Source organism: Cnephaeus nilssonii (genome assembly GCF_951640355.1).
Source record: "Cnephaeus nilssonii genome assembly, chromosome: X".
Taxonomy (NCBI): domain Eukaryota; kingdom Metazoa; phylum Chordata; class Mammalia; order Chiroptera; family Vespertilionidae; genus Cnephaeus; species Cnephaeus nilssonii.
In genome coordinates, this window is record NC_137071.1 from 119,996,998 (window position 1) to 120,016,960 (window position 19,963).

General features: G+C 38.9%; 1 protein-coding gene across 1 annotated transcript in view; it reads left to right on the top strand.

Annotated features, from left to right (window-relative positions):
• NKAP (NFKB activating protein) overlaps window positions 1–19,963 on the top strand; it is a 36,212-nt gene that overhangs the window by 11,184 nt on the left and 5,065 nt on the right. The window contains exons 3-8 of the mRNA XM_079765436.1: window positions 12,397–12,467; window positions 12,653–12,793; window positions 14,550–14,613; window positions 15,764–15,873; window positions 15,972–16,047; window positions 16,972–17,121. Of these exons, the coding sequence (XP_079621562.1) occupies window positions 12,397–12,467; window positions 12,653–12,793; window positions 14,550–14,613; window positions 15,764–15,873; window positions 15,972–16,047; window positions 16,972–17,121 (612 nt within the window). The remainder of the gene's footprint in view (window positions 1–12,396; window positions 12,468–12,652; window positions 12,794–14,549; window positions 14,614–15,763; window positions 15,874–15,971; window positions 16,048–16,971; window positions 17,122–19,963) is intronic.

Here is a 19,963-nt window from a genome sequence, read left to right on the forward strand (position 1 = left end):
TGTTTAATAACATATTATTTAGCCTCCATGTGTTTGAATGTTTTGGGGTGTTTTTACTGTAGTTGAATTCTAATTTCATTCCACTGTGATCTGAGAAGATGCTTGATATGATTTCAATCTTCTTGAATTTGTAGAGACTCGTGCTGTGTCCTAACATGTGGTCTGTCTTTGTGAATGATCCATGTGCACTTGAGAAGAATGTATATTTTCAGCTTTGGGGTGAAATGTTCTATAAATGTCAATTAAAATCCATCTGATCCAGTGTGTCCTTTAGAGTCACTGTTTCCTTGTTAGTTTTTTGCCTAGAAGATCTATCCAGTGAAGTCTGTGGGGTGTTAAAGTCCCCTGCTACGACTGTATTGTTGTTGATCTACAAAGGGACTTTTTGAGGTAATTGACATACAACATTATATTAGTTTCAGGTGCATAACATAATGATTTGATATTTTTATACAGAGGTGGGCAAAAGTAGGTTTACAGTTATTTACATGGAAAATAACATAATAGCTAATAAATAGTAATGCAAGAATAAACTCTGTGTTCCCCATGCTCACAATTGTAAACCTACTTGTGCCCTACTCTATATTCTTGGCTCCTTTGTTGTACACAAATTGACCATGTATGTGTAGGTTTATTTCCGAGCTCTCTATTCTGTTCCCAAATGAAGTGTGTGTGTGTGTGTGTGTGTGTGTGTGTGTGTGTGTAGAGAGTGGAAGAGATAGGGAAAGACAGAGAGAAACATTGATATGAGAGAAACAGTTCGATTGGTTGCCTCCTGCATAAGCCGCAACCAGGGCCCGGGCCAGGGAGGTGCCTGTAACCAAGGTATACGCCCTTGACCAGAATCGAACCTGAAACCCTTTGGTCCACAGGACAATGCTCTATCCACTGAGCCAAACCAGCTAGGGCTTAAATGAATTATTTTACAATGAATATACTGATATGGTTTTGTTTCATTTTCCTGTGTCAGATACTATCTAAAGGATTAATCCTTTTTCATTTTTCTTATTTTTTTTCTCTTTGATTCTGTTCATAAGATTCTTCTTCCCTCTCACCTGTTTCTATGTCTACTTTAGGTTGAGTTGAAACAATGGGCTTGACAGGTAAACTTGTAATTTGTGATAGGGTGATAAAGCATTATTATCTGAAACTTGTTCTTAACAAATATCTTTGTGAAATGCTTTGAAGAATCAGAATTCAAAGAATTAGAATTGGAAAGAACCCTAAAAATAATTTTCTAAGTAATATTTAAATTATTTCAGATGTGACTTTCAAAGAAAAGATTATATGATACTAAAGGCCTGGTGCACGAAATTCGTGCAAGGGTAGGGTCCCTAGTCCTGGCTGGTGATCAGGGCCAATCGGGGCCTTCCAGCTGCCAGCTGAGGCGTTCCTTCGTTCCATGCCACCCCCTGGTGGTCAGTGCATGTCATAACAAGTGGTCGAACTCCTGGTTGTCGAACTCTTAAGGGGACAATTTGCATGTTAGCCTTTTATTATATAGGATAGGGATTCCTTTTCTAAGCTATTACAGAATTTTTATAATACTCATTTGCAAAATTATCTACAACAGAATGAAATGTGTTTACGCTGTAGTATGTCAGGTTCTTCTTGCTCTAGGGAGACAGACAGTTGCTGTTCTGCCATATGTCCTTTACACACATAGAATAAAATTATGATGTCTTCCCTAAGTCTTCTTATCTCCATTTTCTTTCATCTTTCCTTATGGTTCCCTACATTTTCTCTGAGGTTTCTTCTGAAAATATAAATCTTACATTCTACTTTCAGTTGGAATAGCACTTTGTGAACTCTAAAGCATTATGCAAGGGTAAATAATTATTATCTATATATATAAAAGCCTAAGCGATCATCCGACTGTTCGACCATCTGACCGGTAGTTATGATGCACAATGACCAACAGGGGGCAGACGCTCAATGCAGGAGCTGCCGAGCTGCAGTGACTTGGCAGCTTCAGTTCTCGGGTGACGTACCCAGAACCAGAGAGGAGGGAGCCCAATTCCTGGGTGCATCACCCAAGAACCGCCCTCTTGCAATCCAGGATCCCTCAGGGGATGTCGGAGAGGCGGTTTCAGCCTGATCCCTGCAGGCCAGGCTGAGGGACCACACCACTGCACGAATCTGTGCACCAGGCCTCTAGTATTATTATGAAGGTGGTAAATCCTTAAACTGTACTCTTAGAAAAGCAGTCCAGTGCTTGCTTTAATGTTTCTTGGAAATCATTTGTTACTGAAAAATTTTAAGTCTATATTTTTATACTCAGTGGTCCATATTCATTACTTTTCTGATTCTTTTCTTTTTATTTTTTAAATAAATCTTTTTTGTTCAGATTATTACACTTGTTTCTCTTTTTCCCCCCATAGCTCCCCTCCACCCAGTTCCCACCCCACCCTCTGCCCTTACCCTCCTCCCCCACTGTCCTTATCCGTAAGTGTACGATTTTTGTCCAGTCTCTTCCCACACCCCTACACCCCTTTATCCCCGAGAATTGTCAGTCCATTCCCTTTCTATGCCCCTGATTCTATTATATTCACCAGTTTATTCTGTTAATCAGATTTTTTATTCACTTGATTTTTAGATTCACTTGTTGATAGATATGTATTTGTTGTTCATAATTTTTATCTATACCTTTTTCTTCCTCTTCTTCTTACAGAATACCCTTCAGCATTTCATATAATACTGGTTTGGCGGTGATGAACTCCTTTAGCTTTTTCTTATCTGTGAAGCTCTTTATCTGACCTTCAATTCTGAATGATAGCTTTGCTGGGTAAAGTAATCTTGGTTGTAGTTGTAGGTTTTTACTATTCATCACTTTGAATATTTCTTGCCACTCCCTTCTGGCCTGCATAGTTTCTGTTGAGAAATCAGCTGACAATCATATGGGTACTCCCTTATAGGTAACTAACTGTTTTTCTCTTGCTACTTTTAATATTCTCTCTTTGTCTTTTGCTCTTGGCATTTTAATTATGATGTGTCTTGGTGTGGTCCTCTTTGGATTCCTCTTGTTTGGGGTTCTGTGCACTTCCTGGACTTGTAAGTCTATTTGTTTCACCAGGTAGGGAAAGTTTTCTGTCATTTCTTCAAATAGGTTTTCAATATCTTGCTCACTCTATTCTTCTGGCACCCCCATAATTTGGATGTTGGTACACTTGAAGTTGTCCCAGAGGCTCCTTACACTATCTTCATATTTTTGGATTCTTTTTTCTTTTTGCTTTTCCATTTGGGTATTTTTTGCTTCTTCGTATTTCAAATCTTTGACTTGATTCTTGTGATCCTCTAGTCTGCTGTTGGATCTCTGTATGTTATTCTTTTTTTCACACTTTTTTTATTAAGGTATTATATGTGTACATATCTTACCATTGTCCCCCCCCCCAACCCCACACCCATACATGCCCTCACCCCCCAGAGTTTTGTGTCCATTGGTTATGCTTATATGCATGCATTCAAGTCCTTCGGTTGATCTCTTATCTCCCCCACCTCTCCCTAACCTTCCCCCTATAATTTGACATTCTGTTTGATGCTTTACTGTCTCTGTATCTATATTTTTGTTCATCAGTTTATAATCTTCTTTATTATCCATAAATGAGTGAGATCATGTGGTATTTTTCTTTAATTGACTGGCTTATTTCACTTAGCATAATGTTCTCCAATTCCATCCAGGTTGTTGCAAATGATGACAATTCCTTCTTTTTTATGGCAGCATAGTATTCCATTGTGTAGATGTACCATAATTTTCTGATCCAGTCATCTGCTGACGGGCACATAGGTTGTTTCCAAATCTTAGCTATTGTAAATTGTGCTGCTATGAACATAGGGGTGCATATATCCTTTCTGATTGGTGTTTCTAGTTTCTTTGGATATATTCCCAGGAGTGGGATTACTGGGTGAAATGGGAGTTCCATTTTCAGTTTTTTGAGGAAACTCCATACTGTTCTCCACAGTGGCTGCACCAGTCTGCATTCCCACCAGCAGTGCACAAGGGTTCCTTTTTCTCCGCATCCTCGCCAACACTTGTCGTTTGTTGATTTGTTGATGATCGCCATTCTGACAGGTGTGAGATGGTACCGCATTGTTGTTTTGATTTGCATCTCTCAGATAATTAGTGACTTTGAGCATGTTTTCATGTGTCTCTTGGCCTTCCTTCTGTCTTCTTTTGAAAAGATTCTATTTAGGTCCGTTGCCCATTTTTTTTATTGGATCATTTATCTTCCTTTTATTAAGTTGCATAAGCTGCCTGTAGATGTTGGAGATTAAACCTTTATCAGTGATAGCATTTGCAAATATGTTCTCCCATAAAGTGGGCTTTCTTGTTGTTTTGTTGATGGTTTCTTTTGCTGTAAAAAAATCCCATTTGTTAATTTTCTCTTTAGCTTCCATTGCCCTAGGGGCATTATCAGTGAAGAAGTTCTTTTGGCATATGTCTGAGATTTTGTTGCCTGTGGATTCCTCTAGTATTTTTATGGTTTCCCGTCTTATGTTTAAGTCCTGTATCCATTTTGAGTTGATTTTTGTGTATGGTGTAAGTTGATGAACTAGTTTCATTTTTTTGCATGTATCTGTCCAATTTTCCCAACACCATTTATTGAAAAGACTGTCTTGACTCCATTGTATGTTCATGCCTCCTTTGTCAAATATTAATTGAGCATAGTGGTTTGGGTCGATATCTGGATTCTCTATTCTGTTCCATTGATCTATATGTCTGTTCCTGTGCCAGTACCAGGCTGTTTTGAGAACTGTGGCTTTGTAATACATCTTGAGGTCTGATATTGAGATCCCTCCTACTTTATTCTTCTTTTTCAGGATTGCTGTGGCTATTCGGGGTCTTTTTTTATTCCAGATGAATTTTTGGAGAGTTCTTTCTAGGTCTGTGAAATATGCTGTTGGTATTTTGATGGGGAGTGCATTGAATCTGTAGATTGCTTTGTGTAGTATGGACATTTTAATGATGTTGATTCTACCAATCCATGAGATAATGAAGGCCACTTCATAATACTAAAGGGAGCAATCCAACAAGAAGAAATAACTCTTGTAAACATATACGCACCCAATACAGGAGCACCCAAATACATAAAAAAAAACTCCTGGAAGATATCAAAGGAGAGATTGACATCAATATAATCATAGTAGGAGACTTTAATACCCCACTATCACCATTGGACAAATCCTCTAAACAAAAAATCAGCAAAGAAACATCAATCCTAAATGACTCACTAGACCAGATGGAATTAATTGACATCTTAAGAACATTTCACCCCAAAGCCACACAATATACATTCTTCTCAAGTGCACATGGGTCATTTTCAAAGATAGACCATATGTTAGGACATAGGCAAAGTCTCTCCAAATTTAAGAAGATAGAAATCATATCAAGTATCTTCTCAGATCACAGCGGCATAAAACTGGAAGTCAACTACAATAAAAACAATCCAAAGAAATCAAACACATGGAGACTAAACAGCATGCTATTAAACAATGACTGGGTTACCAAAGACATCAAGGAAGAAATAAAAAACATTATGGCAACAAATGACAATGAAAACAACAATCCAAAATCTATGGGACACAGTGAAAGCAGTCCTGAGAGGGAAGTTCATAGCTCTACAAGCCTACTTCAAAAAACAAGAAACAATGGTAATAAATTACCTAACCCAACAACTCAAAGAGTTAGAGAGAGAGCAACAAGAAAAGCCCAGTGTAAGCAGAAGGTAGGAAAAAATAAAGATCAGAACGGAGATAAACGACATAGAGACCAAAGGAACAATACAAAAATCAACAAAACCAAGAGTTGGTTCTTTGAAAGGATAAACAAAATTGATGAACCTCTAGCCAGGCTCACCAAGAAGCAAAGAGAGAGGACCCAAATAAACAAAATCAGAAATGAAAGTGGTGAAATAACAACAGACCCCACCGAAATACAAAGGATTGTTACAAATACTACGAACAACTCTATTCCAACAAATTGGACAACCTGGAGGAAATGGACATATTCCTAGAAAAATATAACCTTCCAAAACTCAATCAGGAAGAATCTAAACAGCTCAACAGGCCAGTAACTATGGAAGAAATTTAAGCAGTCATCAAAAAGCTTCCAGCAAACAAAAGCCCGGGGCCAGACGGCTTCACAGGAGAGTTTTACCAAACATTCAAGGAAGAACTAAAACCTATCCTCAGACTATTCCAAAAAATTCAAGAGGAAGGAACACTTCCAGGCTCCTTCTATGAAGCCAGCATCACCCTAATACCAAAACCAGATAAAGACAACACAATTAAAGAGAATTACAGACCAATATCCCTCATGAACATAGATGCCGAAATCCTCAACAAAATTCTAGCAACTCGGCTCCAGCAGTATATCAGAAAGATCATACACCATGACCAAGTAGGATTTATCCCAGGAATGCAAGGATGGTACAATATCCGCAAATCAATAAACGTGATACATCACATAAACAAATTGAGAGGAAAAAATCACGTAGTCATATCAATAGATGCAGAAAAAGCATTTGACAAAATACAACACCCTTTTTTGTATATTATTCTTTATTTTAGTCAGTGTATGCTTAATTTCTAGTTGGTCCTTTTTCATATCCTCGAGGATCTCACTAAATTTATCGGCAGTTTCTAGAAAATTATTGAAAAACCTTATAACCGTGGTTTTGAACTCTATATCCAGTATTTTGCTTTCCTCCATTTCATTTGTGAAGTGATTCTTTGTCTCCGCATTTTGGCTGCTTCCCTGAGTTGATAGAGTGGCTTTGTGTGCTAGGTGTCCTATAGGGCCCAGTGGCTCAGCCTCCCCAGTTACCTGAGCTCTTGGTGCACCCCTTTGTGGGATGTGTGCACAATCTTGTTGTAGTTAAGCCTTGATTGTTGTTGGTATCACTAGGAGGAATTGACCTCCAGGCCGATTGGCTGTGAGAATCAGCTGTGTCTACGATAGGAGAACTTCTGTGCTGGAGACACCCTTATGGGCCAATACTTGCTTCAGAGGGGCTTTGGTGCTCACTGAGTCTGCCCCCTGAGTGTGTCCCTTATGGATCTGAGGAGTTGTAATCTAGATGGTCCTACTCTGACCACTGGGTACACTGGCTCTTCGATCTCTACGGAGGTGCTAATTTAGCCTCTGTCTGAGGCCACCCAGCAGGAGCTACGGAGAGATCTGAAGATTCCTTTTCTTTGGGGTTTGGAGGTGCCCAGATGAGGCCCAGCTGTGAAGCAGTGCAAGGTGCTGTGGGGCCTTGGGCCTTCTTTTGGATGTTCTGGGTATCTCTTACCCAGCTGCAGTTTGTTAGGTAATTTTAGATTGCAAAGGGCCAGGTCATTCATATGCAAAAGCCTCTGCGCACAGCTTGGATGGGGCGGAGTCTCAGGGGGAGCAAACAGCAATGGCTGACCATCAGCCATGCCCTAAGAGGCCCGGGTCTCATTGTCCCTCGGTAATCGCTGCAAGCACCTCTGAGAGAAAGCCACCCTCGAGTTCCACCCACTGCCAGCCAGTCCAGTTTTCCCTGTATGAGTCTGGGTCCCCAGAGTCTCGCCCAGAACTGGAGTTCAGAGCAGTCGGGAACTTCTGTCTCCCTCCCGATTGAAAAAGACAACCGCAAAACAGCTATATTCTTACATTTAAAAAATTTTCATTGTTAAAAAAAAGAAAAAGACAGCCGCGTACTCAGTTGCCAGCCCTTTCCGCTCGCGCACCTCTGTACCTCTGTACTTTACTCCTGCACCTCCTCTGAGTCTCAGTGTGCTTTTCTCTTCCCTTCTAGTTGTAGAATTTCCACTCGGCCAGCCTTCCTGTGGTTCTGGATGATGTCCGTTTTGTCTTTTAGTTGTAGTTTTGAAGTGATTGTTCGAGGCAGCAATTTCAGGTGTTTACCTATGCCGCCATCTTGGTTTCTCTCTTTTTTTTTTCTTTTTAAATTACAGTTGACATACAATATTATATTAGTTTCAGGTGTACAACCTCGTGATTAGACATTTATATAACTTATGAAGTGATCACCCTGATAAATAGAGTACCCATCTGATACCATATATAATTATTGACTATATTTCCTAAGCTATATTTTACATCCTTTGACTATTCTGTAACTACCAATTTGTACTTCTAAATCCCTTCACCTTCTTTACCCATCCCCACAACCCTTCTCCCATCTGGTAACCATCGAAATGTTCTCTGTATCTATGAGTCTGTTCTGTTCTGCTTATTTGTTTTTTAGATTCCACATATAAGTGAAATCATTTGGCTTTTTTAAAATTCTGTCTGACTTATTTAACTTAGCATAATACCCTCTAGGTCCATCCATTTCATCTTTTTAAATATATATATTTTTATTGATTTCAGAGAGGAAGAGAGAGGGAGAGAGACAGAAACATCAATGATGAGAGAAAATCATTGATCAGCTGCTTCCTACCAGGGATTGAGCCCACAACTCAGGCATGTGCCCTGACTGGCACTTCAGCTGTGACTTCCTAGTTCATAGGTCAACGCTCAACCACTGATCCACACTGGATGGGCCATGCCATCTATTGATGGACACTTAGGTTGCTTCCATATCTTGGCTATTATTAGTAATGCTGCAATAAACATGGATTATATATCTTTTATTTTTAGTTTTTAGTTTTAATTTGAGAGAGACATTGACTTGTTGTTTCACTTATTTATGCATTCATTAGTTGGTTCTTGTATGTTCCCTAATTGAGGATTGAACCCACCAAGGGCATATTGGGACAATGCTTTAACCAACTGAGCTACCCCACCAGGGCTCTATGTCTTTTCAATTTAGTGTTTTGGGTTTCTTTGGAGAAATACCCAGAAGTGAAGTTGCTGGATTCTTCTTTGTCTCTTATTATAGCCTTTGCTTTAAAGTCTATTTTATCTGATATTAAGTATTGCTACCCCAGCTTTTTGTTTTGTTTTGTTTCCATTTTCAGAAAAATATATTTTCCATCCATTTACTTTCAGTCTGTGTGTGTCTTTCAATCTGAAGTGAGTCTCTTGTAGATAGCATATGTAAAAGTCTTATTTTATTATCCATTTAGTCACTGTATATCTTTTTTTTAAAAAATCCTCACCTGAGGATATGTTTTTATTGATTTTAGAAAGAGAGGAAGGGGGGCGGAGAGAAAGGGGGGGGGACATCAATGTGAGAGAGAAACATTGATTAGTTGTTTCCCATACGTACCCAGACAAGGGATTGAACTTGCAACTTTTTGGTGTACAGGATTACACTCCAACAAACTGAGCAACCCAGCCAAGGCTCACCATATATCTTTCAATTGGAGCATTTAATCTATTTGTATTTAAAGTAATTATTGATAATGTATTTATTGCCATTTTGTTATTCATATTTTTTGTCTTTTCTTCTTCTTGAAGACACCTTAATGTTTATTGTAATACTGATTTGTTGGTGATGAACACCTTAGCTTTTTCTTGTCTGGGAACTTCTTTATATGTCCTTTGATTCTAAATAATAGCTTTGCTGTATAGAGTAATCTTGGTTGTAGATCCTTGCTTTTCATCACTTTGAATATTTTGTGCCAATCCCTCTGGCTTGCAAAGTTTCTCTTGAGAAATCAGCTGATAGTAGTATGGGAGCTCCCTTATAGTTTACTAACTGCTTTTCTCTTGCTGCTTTTAAGATTCTCTTTGGCACTGGCCAGGTATCTCAGTTGATTAGAACAGTGTCCTAATATGCCCAGGTTGCAGGTTTGATCCCAGTCAGGGCACATACAAGAATCAACTAATGAATGCATAAATAAGTGGAACAACAAATTAATCTCTGTCTTCCTCCCTCTCTCTCTCTCTCTCTCTCTCTCTCTCTCTCTCAAACCAATAAGTAAAATTTTTTTAAAATATTCTCTCCTTGTCTTTAACTTTTGACATTTTAATTATAATGTATCTTGGTATAGGCCTCTTTGGTTTAATTTACATTTGCGACTTTCTGTGCTTCCTGGACTTCTATGTATACTTTCTTTACCAGGTTAGGGAAGTTTTCTATCATTATATTTTTCAAATAGGTTTTCAGTTCCTTGCTGTCTCTCTTCTCTTTGCGGCACACCCATGGTACGAATGTTGGTATGCTTGAAGTTGTCCCAAAGGCTCCATACACTATCCTCATTTTTTTTAAAATTCTTTTTGTTGTTCTGATTGAGTGTTTTCTGCTTCCTTATTTTCCAAATCGCTAATTTGATTCATTGCTTCATCTACTCTATTGTTGATTCCCTGTAATTTATTCTTCATTTCAGTTACTGTATCCTTCATTTCTGACTGGTCCTTTTTTATAGTTTCCATGTCCTTATTTTATTTTTTTAATCCTTACCTGAGGATATTTATTTCTTGATTTTAAGAGAGAGAAGAAGATAGAGGGAGACAGTGTGAAAGAGGAACAGCAATCAGCTGCCTCCCACATGTGCCCTGACCAGGAATAGAACCCATGTACGGGTCAGTCCTGCAACCAACCGAGCCATACGGGCCAGGCTCCATGTCCTTTTTTATTATTAATCCTCACCTGAGAGGAGGGAAAGGAGAGAGAGAGAGAGAGAGACAGACAGACAGACAGACAGACAGACAGACAGACAGAGACAGACATCGATTGGTTGCCTGCTACATATGCCCTGATCAGGGCAGGGATCGAGCCTATATATGAGGTATATGCCCTTCACTAGGAATCAAATCTGCAACCATTCAGTCTATAGGATGACACTCTAACCACTGATCAACCAACCAGGGCTCCATGTCCTTTTTTTTTATGCTGTTGAAATTCTAAGTTCCTTGAACATCCTTATAACCAGTGTTTTGAACTTTGCATCTTGTAGATTGCTTGTCTCCATTTTGCTTAGTTCTTTTTCTGGAGTTTTGTTCTGTTCTTCATTTGGGACCTGTTTCTTTGTCTCCTCATTTTGGCAGCCTCCCTGTGTTTGTTTCTATGTATCATGTAGAGCTGCTATGTCTCCCAATCTTGGTAGAGTGGCCTTATGTGGTAGGTATCTAGTAGGGCACAGTGGCACAGTGTTCCTGGTCACCTAAGCTGGGCATTCCAGATGCACCCCCTGCATGGGCTGTGTGCACTATTCTGTTGTAATTGAGCCTTGATTGCTGTTGGCATGGCATTGGGAGGGATTGACCACCCCCCCCCACCCCCAGGCCACTCGGCTGCAAGGACCAGCTATAAGTACAGCAGAGGAGCTGCTGTGCAGTGGCCAACCCCACAGAACAGGACTTACTTCAATGGGGCTTTGGTGTCTGCTGAACCCACATATTGGTGTGTCACTTTGAGTGTGTCACTCGTGAAGGTAGTTGGGATATAATCCAGCATGGTATGAAGCTGTCCACCAGGTATGCTGTCTCTGGGGCCTCCTGGAAGGTGCATGGTCAGCCACAGCCTGTGCCCTGCCTGGGTCCACTGACATGAGCTACTGCATATGGCTGCTACTTGTGCTGGTCTTGGAGGTACCTGAGAGAGACCAAGCTGCAAACCAAGTCTGGTTATCACTAGTGCTGGGCCTGGGACCACTTAGCAAGAGACGCAGGATACAAAGAAGCCAGATGCTGCTTGTTTGAGAGATTTTAGGAAAGTCCAAAGCATGAGGCAACAGAGAAAAGCCACTGGAAAAGGCTTTGGTGGGCCTGAAAGTTGGGAGTGATGAGGTCTCAGGAAATCACCAGGCAGAGCAAACATTCTTAGTCAGCTTGATGGAGACTCAGATATGGCACCCACTTGCTGGCTCTGTGTGGCAAGCGTTCATCAAGGGAACAATGGCCTCTGCCACCACTTCTGTCTGGGAGAAAGCTGTGGTTGTAGGAAGTTCCAGCCCTTGCCCTGAGAATTTAGTTTCTCCCCATATGTCCCTGATGCCTTTTGAGCTGCTGCCCCAGTGCTAAAACTCAGAGTGAGTGAGTCTGAGTAAGTCCATTTGTAGGCCCTTTAAGAGGAATCCCTGGGTCTCCAGCACCCTTTCTCTCACTCAGGCACAACCCCTGGTTGTTTTTAGAGCCAGGAGTTATGGTACCTTTTCTTACTGGCACTGGAACCCTGGGTTGGGGGGCTTGGTGTGGGAGTGGACCCCTCGCTTCTCAGGGGTGAACTCTGCATCCAAGGTATCCCTCCCAATTTTTAACTGCCACACGTGGGTGTGGGACTAGCCCATTCAGTGTCTCTGCCTCTCCTACCAGTCTCGATGTGGCTTCTTCTGTATATTTTTAGTTGTAGGACTTAGTTCAGCTAGATTTCAGGTGGTTCTGAATGATGGTTGTTCTGTAGTTTAGTTGTAATTTGATGTGGTTGTAGGAAGTTCCAAGTACCATGTTTACCTATTCCATCATCTTGACTGGCCCACCAGTTTTCTGATTCTTACAACCATCTTTTTTAAATTCAGCTCTGATGAACATACACCAGTAGAGGATGAAGAGCCAAAGAAAAGCACCACTTCAGCTTCTACTTCAGAAGGTATTATTTTAAATGCAGAGCTTTTTTATTTAGAAGTTTAAAAAATAAGTTTATAAATAGTTGAACATTAGGCATTAATTTTGTTCAAATTGTCTATCACATTCCTTTTGAGTATTTCAAATACAGTAAAATTGGTATTCAGTAATACTTCTTTAGACGTTAGTTTTTATTTGTATTTTATGTAGAAGAAAAGAAGAAGAAGAAGAAGTCTAGCCATTCAAAAGAAAGGTCCAAGAAACGGAGAAAGAAAAAATCATCTAAAAGAAAACACAAGAAGTATTCTGACGATAGCGACAGTGACTCTGATTCTGAAACAGACTCCAGTGGTAAGAAAGTCAACATCATTCTGCAAGCCTCCCTTCAAAACTACTTTTACTTCTTAAAGTTTATTTCAGAAGTAGTTTCTTAAAAACAATAATAATAGTCAAGAGTCTTTTAATTAACACTTACTGACTTTGTGTCCGGCACCCTGCTAAGTCCTTGCTAGTTAATCCATACAGTAACTGTAGCATACATCTTAGAGATGGGGAAAGGGAGGCACAGAGCAGCTTAAAGTACCACCCTCAAGGTCACACATTTTGGATTCAAACCTAAGCAGAGTGACTCTAGATTGTTTGTGTGTAGTTGTACAAGGCCTGTGGCACTGAACCAAGTTGGGATTGGGCTGCAAGGCGTGTGGTGCCAAACCAAGCCGTACAGGGCTGCATCAGCCCAGAGGAGCAGCTCTTTTGTGTAATTCTCACACTCCGTGGGAACCTTTGTGCAATTTTCAAAAGGTTACACATAAAGTTCCCCCTTCAGGCTGGCAGCTGATTTAAGGAAGGAAGACACCCCTGTGGGTGACGCATCAAAAAGCCACCTTTTTTGTGCCCAGTCCTGGCTAATGATTGACAGATGATGCCTCCTCTAAGGACACATTACACAAATGTACCCCTTCCTCTCATGTCACCTGGGTTGCCTAGCCTCCATTGTCACTTTTCTTCCTCATTGCTGGAAGACTGGACTTTCTTAACACGTTAAGCGCCATGTCAGTCACCAGTGACTGAAACAGAAAGGAAGACCAAACAGGCTTGGCGCTTAACGTGTTAAAGCACAAATCTGAATATCTCAGTCCCCTACTTAAAATGCTTCATTTAGTAGCTCTTCATGGCCTTCAGGGTAAAGTTCAGACCTTGATTAATCCACTCTAATCACATATACTCTCTCACTTTCTCTCAGAGCATCCTCTGTAGCTTGAGAACTACTTTGTCTCCTCAATATCCCATGTTCTTTCTCTTGATTTTGTTACTTGATACAGATAGTCTGTCTGCCTGCAATGCCAGTCTCTCCCTGCATATGGCTTGGCTTACTCATTTCAGCAATTAGCATGCATTACTTTTGTAATAAAACTGATTTTATTGTATTTTTTTTTTCTTTAGAAATTCATTTTAAAAACAAGTAGCTTTTGAGTCACCTTTGCCTGGCCAACAGTTCCTCAACTACCCTCTCCATATCAGCCTGAGTTTGAGACTCCTGTAGGCCCAGAGTGCCCCAGGTTTCCCCCTATCACTCCAGATTCTATTTATCTCTTCACCTCTGTCTCCTCCATTAGACTGAGCCCCTGGAAAGCATCCCCCCAAACACACATAGGGTTTTCTCTCTTTCCATCATGAAGATACCCAGACATTCAGAAAAGTAAAGAGAATAGCATAAAACCATATACATATCACCTAGATTTTAACAATTGTTAGTATTTTGAAATATTTGCTTCAAATATTTTTTTTGCTGAGATAGTCTATGTAAATTACAAATATCACACTGCTACCCCAAGGATTTCTGTATACATCTCTTTCTGTGACATTTTCCTATTTAATAACAATATGTTATTTCATGTAACAAAAATAATACCCCATATCACCAACTACTTAGTGTGACTTTAACTTCTGTGTCCCCAGTGCCTAGCACACTTACTGACAAGTAGCAATAAATGAATTAATTAATTCTGTGTAACAACAAATAGAACAGCAATGGGATATTTACTCAAAAGTATCGGGGGTATAGAGTTAAATTTTTTAAAAATTTCTAATGTGCTTTCATTTGCAGATGAAGACACAAAAAGGAGATCAAAGAAAGCCAAGAAAAAGGAAAAGAAGAAGAAACGCAGATCGTCAGTTTTGTTCTTTAATTTTTATTATGGAAAAGTTCAAATATATATAAAATTACATAAAACAGTAAAATGATCCCCCATGTAACTATTGCCCAGCTTGCACAATTACCAACTCATGGGCAGTCTCTACTTCCCCCCTCCCATTATTTTGATACCAATCCCAGATATCATTCCATCCATAAACCACCATGTTTCTCTAAAAGATAGGCATTCTTTAAAAAAAAAAAAAAAATCGTAACTACAGTACTAAAAATATTTAACAATCTCTCAATTCTTGATAGTTTTTTGTACAGTATATTCAAATCAGGCTCCAAGTAATGTCATAAATTGCCATTGATTTATATGTCTCTTACATCTCTATCCTCTCCTATTTTTGTTCTTGCAAATTGTTGAAGAAATCAAATCGTTCGTCCTGTAGAATTTCCTGCAGTATGGATTTTGCTGATTGTATTATCATGTCCTTTTAACATGTTCTGTCCTCTGTATTTATAAGAGAAACCTACCCTCATCAACTATTTGGCAACCCCGAAGTACAGTTTATATAGGAAGGACAGGATAATTGCTTACTTTTTAAAAATTCTTTATTGTTGAAAGTATTAGCATGTCTCCTTTTTCCCCCATTGACCTCTCCCAGTCCGCTCCCGCCCCCCAGCACAGGCCCTCACACCCCTACTGTCTGTGTCCATTGGTTATGCTTACATGCATACATACAAGTCCTTTGGTTGGTCTCTTACCCCCCAGTTTCTTATCTTTTTTGTTTTATGAGTTTTTTAAATAATGAGCTGGGTTATTTTAACATCATTATGAACCCAAGTATTGATACATGATACATGTTTAAAGTTTTTTAATCTATTACACTTGAAATTATTGATGCTCAAATTGGTAAGAGCTGTTTTTTAAACTGCTTTATTTCTGTTATCTTTCTATATCATTAGAACTTTATTTCATTTTTCCCTTTAGGGATATTTTTTTTATAGTGAAACATAATTTGGTTAAATAAGTTAGATTTTTAAATTAAAATTTTCTAAAAAGTTTGAATAAGCTGAGAATTCATATAATTTTAATCAGTCTTTTCATTGCCTTGAAAAAAATAATGTACCCTTTAAATGGGAATATTAAGTCAATTTGTATCAAATTATAATAATTACAGGAAGAAATACAAGAAAAAGAAGTCTAAGAAGAGCAGAAAAGATTCCAGTGACTCAAGCTCTAAAGATTCCCAAGAAGAGTTTCTGGAGAATCCCTGGAAGGATCGATCAAGTAGGTTCTTCTGATAGACTTTGACTCAGAACAGATAAAACATTAAATTAACCAATTTGTCAAAATGTGAATTATTTTTCTGAACATCTTTCATGCAGAGCCTGAAGAACCCTCAGATTTAATTGGCCCAGAGGCTCCAAAAACACTTGCATCTCAAGATGATAAACCTCTGAAGTAAGTTGACAGTGCATTTACAAAGTAGCTTCCCAAAAGTAGTCCCCTAACTTCCTTTCCAAGCTTATCTCCCTCTGCTCCCTCATTTATACCCCATGTTCCAACTGAGCTGAACTAAATTTTCCTGTGTTTACTGTGCACTTTCCCACATTGTGCCTTGTTTCCCTTGTTTCTTCCTCCAACAGGCTTTCCCTATTTTCCTCAGCCCTGTTTTCTTCAATACCTCAAATTTCTTCCTGTTAAAACCCTTACCATCCTTCAAAGCCCATTTAAATAGGAGGGGCATGTGCTGATTCCCAGTACCTCCACAAGTAGGTGTGGTTCCTACCCCTCTTTCATCCTTTAATCCTCATAGAATTTTCTATTTCTTTTGTGGTATGTATTATATATTCTACATTGTATTTCAATTATATTCTTATTAATATGTAAATCCTACAAGATCAGAGATTATTTTTGCTTAGTATGTATTTAAGAATTGTTCAATGAATTGAATGAAGGGATGATAGGTTTTAAAGTCCCCTTGAATGAAAGGTAATAGAAAATTGTTACTGTGTTATTATTGGTTATAAGGCTAAACAGTATGTTAAATTTGAGCTATATTATTTCTTTATTTTTTTTAAAGGAAAAGAAATTCGCTGAAAGAAGCAGTAAAAGCAGTACCTGTAGGGATAAATTTATCCATAATTGTAAAATATGAATCTATACATACTAACACCAGTTCTTTTATTCTTCCAAAATATCTCTGCACTTCTGGGTTAGTTACATAGGTTACTAATTAAATTAATTAATATTGGGCTTCGTAACATGCTTCCACTCAGCAATTGTTATTCCTAATGTTTGCTGAGAGAAAATGAATTTTTGTGCTCTCTTTAGATGATGAGGTTTTTATAATGAACCTTTTCTGAATTCTGAATTACTTTGTAGCTATGGCCATGCTCTGTTACCTGGGGAAGGTGCAGCTATGGCTGAATATGTAAAAGCTGGAAAACGTATCCCACGAAGAGGTGAAATTGGTTTGACAAGTGAAGAAATTGCATCATTTGAATGCTCGGGTTATGTAATGAGTGGTAGCAGGTACGTTCTTGGCATTGAAGTCAATTTTTATGATTACATCATTTCCTTCTTTCTCACTACTAGGTTTATATTTGGTGATTGATTTTCATTAAGTGATCATTCCTAATGAAAAGTAAAGTATAAATATTGTTTTAATACTGGTTTTATTAATATAAATGTAGTTGTCTAAAATTCTAAGCATGTATGAAACTGAGCCTCAAACTCGGCTGTGTCAAAGAATCAGTCTTTCCAGTATCCTTTCTTATTTCATATTTTGGTACAGATAGTTTGTCCTCTGGAGGATATAGTTAAATTCAGCTATTTATTACTGCCTCATGAGGAAAGTATTTTCATAAAACAATGTTTCCTGGTTTCTAAGTTTGCCTCTGTGGACTCAGAAAACATGGACTCTCTAGTTCTCTGTGGACTCTGAGAATGAAGAGCAGAAAAGGATTATGACAGACATCAGGTTCAACATGGGGGAATGAATATAAAATTAGGGAAGAGAAGCAAAGTACCAGAAAGAACAAGGAAAATGAAAAGGGCATTTCTACCAAGATCAAACTGAAGTTTGTAATTTTAAAAACTTTATAAACTTCTAAAGGTAGATACGTATTTTAAAATAAAATTGGAGGCAAATATTTGCAGTACCCCTGAAGTACTTCCAGAATCTTATAATTCTGAGGCCCAACATTTAAGAATATTATATCTGAGAATCAGCACAATAAGATAAAAAGAAATTAGAGGCATAAGGACTGGAAATGAAGATATAACACAGTCATTTTTTGTGAATGAGATGGATTGTTTATATAGAACATCCTAAAGAACCTAGAGATAAATTAAAATAATAAGAGGGTTTAACAAATGGTTGTATATAAGATTAATACACAAAAATCAATTTCATTTCTATGCACCATCAACAAACAACTAGAAAATGTAATTAAATAAAAAGTAAACAACGTTTGTAATAGTATCAGAGAATATGAAGGATTTAGGAATAAATATTTTTTAAATATGTTTTATTTATTTTAGAGGGAGAGGGATAGAGAGATAAAAACTTCAATGAGAAAGAGACATCGATCGGCTGCCCTGCACACCCCTACTGGGGTTCAAGCCCGCAACATGGGCATGTGCCCTGACTGGGAATGGAACCAAGGACCTCTTGATTCATGGGTCGACATTCAACCACTGAGCCACACCAGCCCAGCATGAATAAATCTTAATAAAAAATGTCTAGGACCTCTACAGGGAAAACTATAAAACATTAAGAGACATTAAAAAATAGAAATAAATGGAGAGATGCCATGTTCATGGACAGAAAGGCAATATTGTAAAGTTATCAGTTCTTCCCAAATTGATCTGTAGATTCAGTAAAGTTCTCATCAAAATCACAACAAAGTTTTTCGTGATACTTAGTAAGTTGGTTTTAAAATGTATTTGTTAGACTAGAGGGCCAAGAATAGCCTGTTCACTTCTGAAGAAGAGGAAGATGAGACTTGCCCTACCAGATATGAGGACTTATTATGAAGCTTACAGCACTTTCAAAAGTATTGGGGAACAAATGAATTGTTCAATGGAATAAAATATAGAGTCCAGGGACAGAGCCATACATGTAGGAACTTAGAGATATGAAAGAGATAGCCTATAGAATCACTGGGGAAAGAAGGAACTATTCAGTAAATGGTTCAGGAAAAAAATGGTTATGTGTATGGGAAAAGATGAAAGTAGAACCCTATATTACCACATTTAAAAATCAGTACAGCTAGGTTAAGAACTTAAATGTCAAAAACAACTTTAATCCTCAGTATAAAATATGAGCAGATATCTATTAGAACTTGGGGTGGAGGAAGTGTTTTTTAAAGGGCAAAAATATGGAATAACCATAAGATAAAATATTGATAAATTTGCCTAGGTTAAAAGTACGAACTTTTGTTCATCAAAAGGCATCTTAAAATAAGTAAAAAGACAACTTCCAAGCTAAGATAAGAAAGAAGCAAGAAAAATATATTTAAAACAAAAAAGAAAGTGGGAAAATGATACAAAGAGGCATTTGTCAGAAAAAATATGTATGACCTATAAACACATAAAAAGATGATCATGCCCGACCTGTGTGGCTCAGTGGTTGTGTGTCCACCTATGAATCAGGAGGTCATGGATTTGATTCCCAGTCAGGGCACATGCCCGGGTTGATGTTTCTATTTCTCTCTCCCTCTCCCTTCCTCTCTGAAATCAATTAAAAATATATACATATTTTAAAGATGGTGGATGTGGAGAGAGCAGAGTGCCTGAATAATGGCTCCTCTGTGTATAACACATCCAACAGCAACTTGGGCTTACTCCTCACAGGTGGCAGGATACCATGACCTTCCTGTGACATTACGCCCTATATATATCCTCTATAATAAAGAGGTAATATGCAAATTGACTGTCATGCCCTCACACAAGATGGCCACCCCCATGTGGTCATAAGATGGCCACACCCATGTCATCACAAGATGGCCAGCAGGGGAGGGCAGTTATAGTCAATCAGGCCAACAGGGGAGGGCAGTTGGGGGCGAACAGGCCTGCAGGGGAGGGCAGTTGGGGGGACCAGGCCTGCAGGGGAGGGCAGTTGGGGGTGACCAGGCCTACAGGGGAGGGCAGTTAGGGATGACCAGACCAGCAGCAGAGTGGTTAATGGGTGATCAGGCTGGCAAGCAGAAGTGGTTGGGGCAATCAGGCAGGCAGGCAGGCAAGCAGTTGGGAGCCAGCAGTCCCGGATTGTGGGAGGGATGTCCGACTGCTGGTTTAGGCCCGATCCCACAGGGATCCCAGATTGGAGAGGGTGCAGGCTGGGCTAAGGGACACCCCGCCCCCCAGTGCA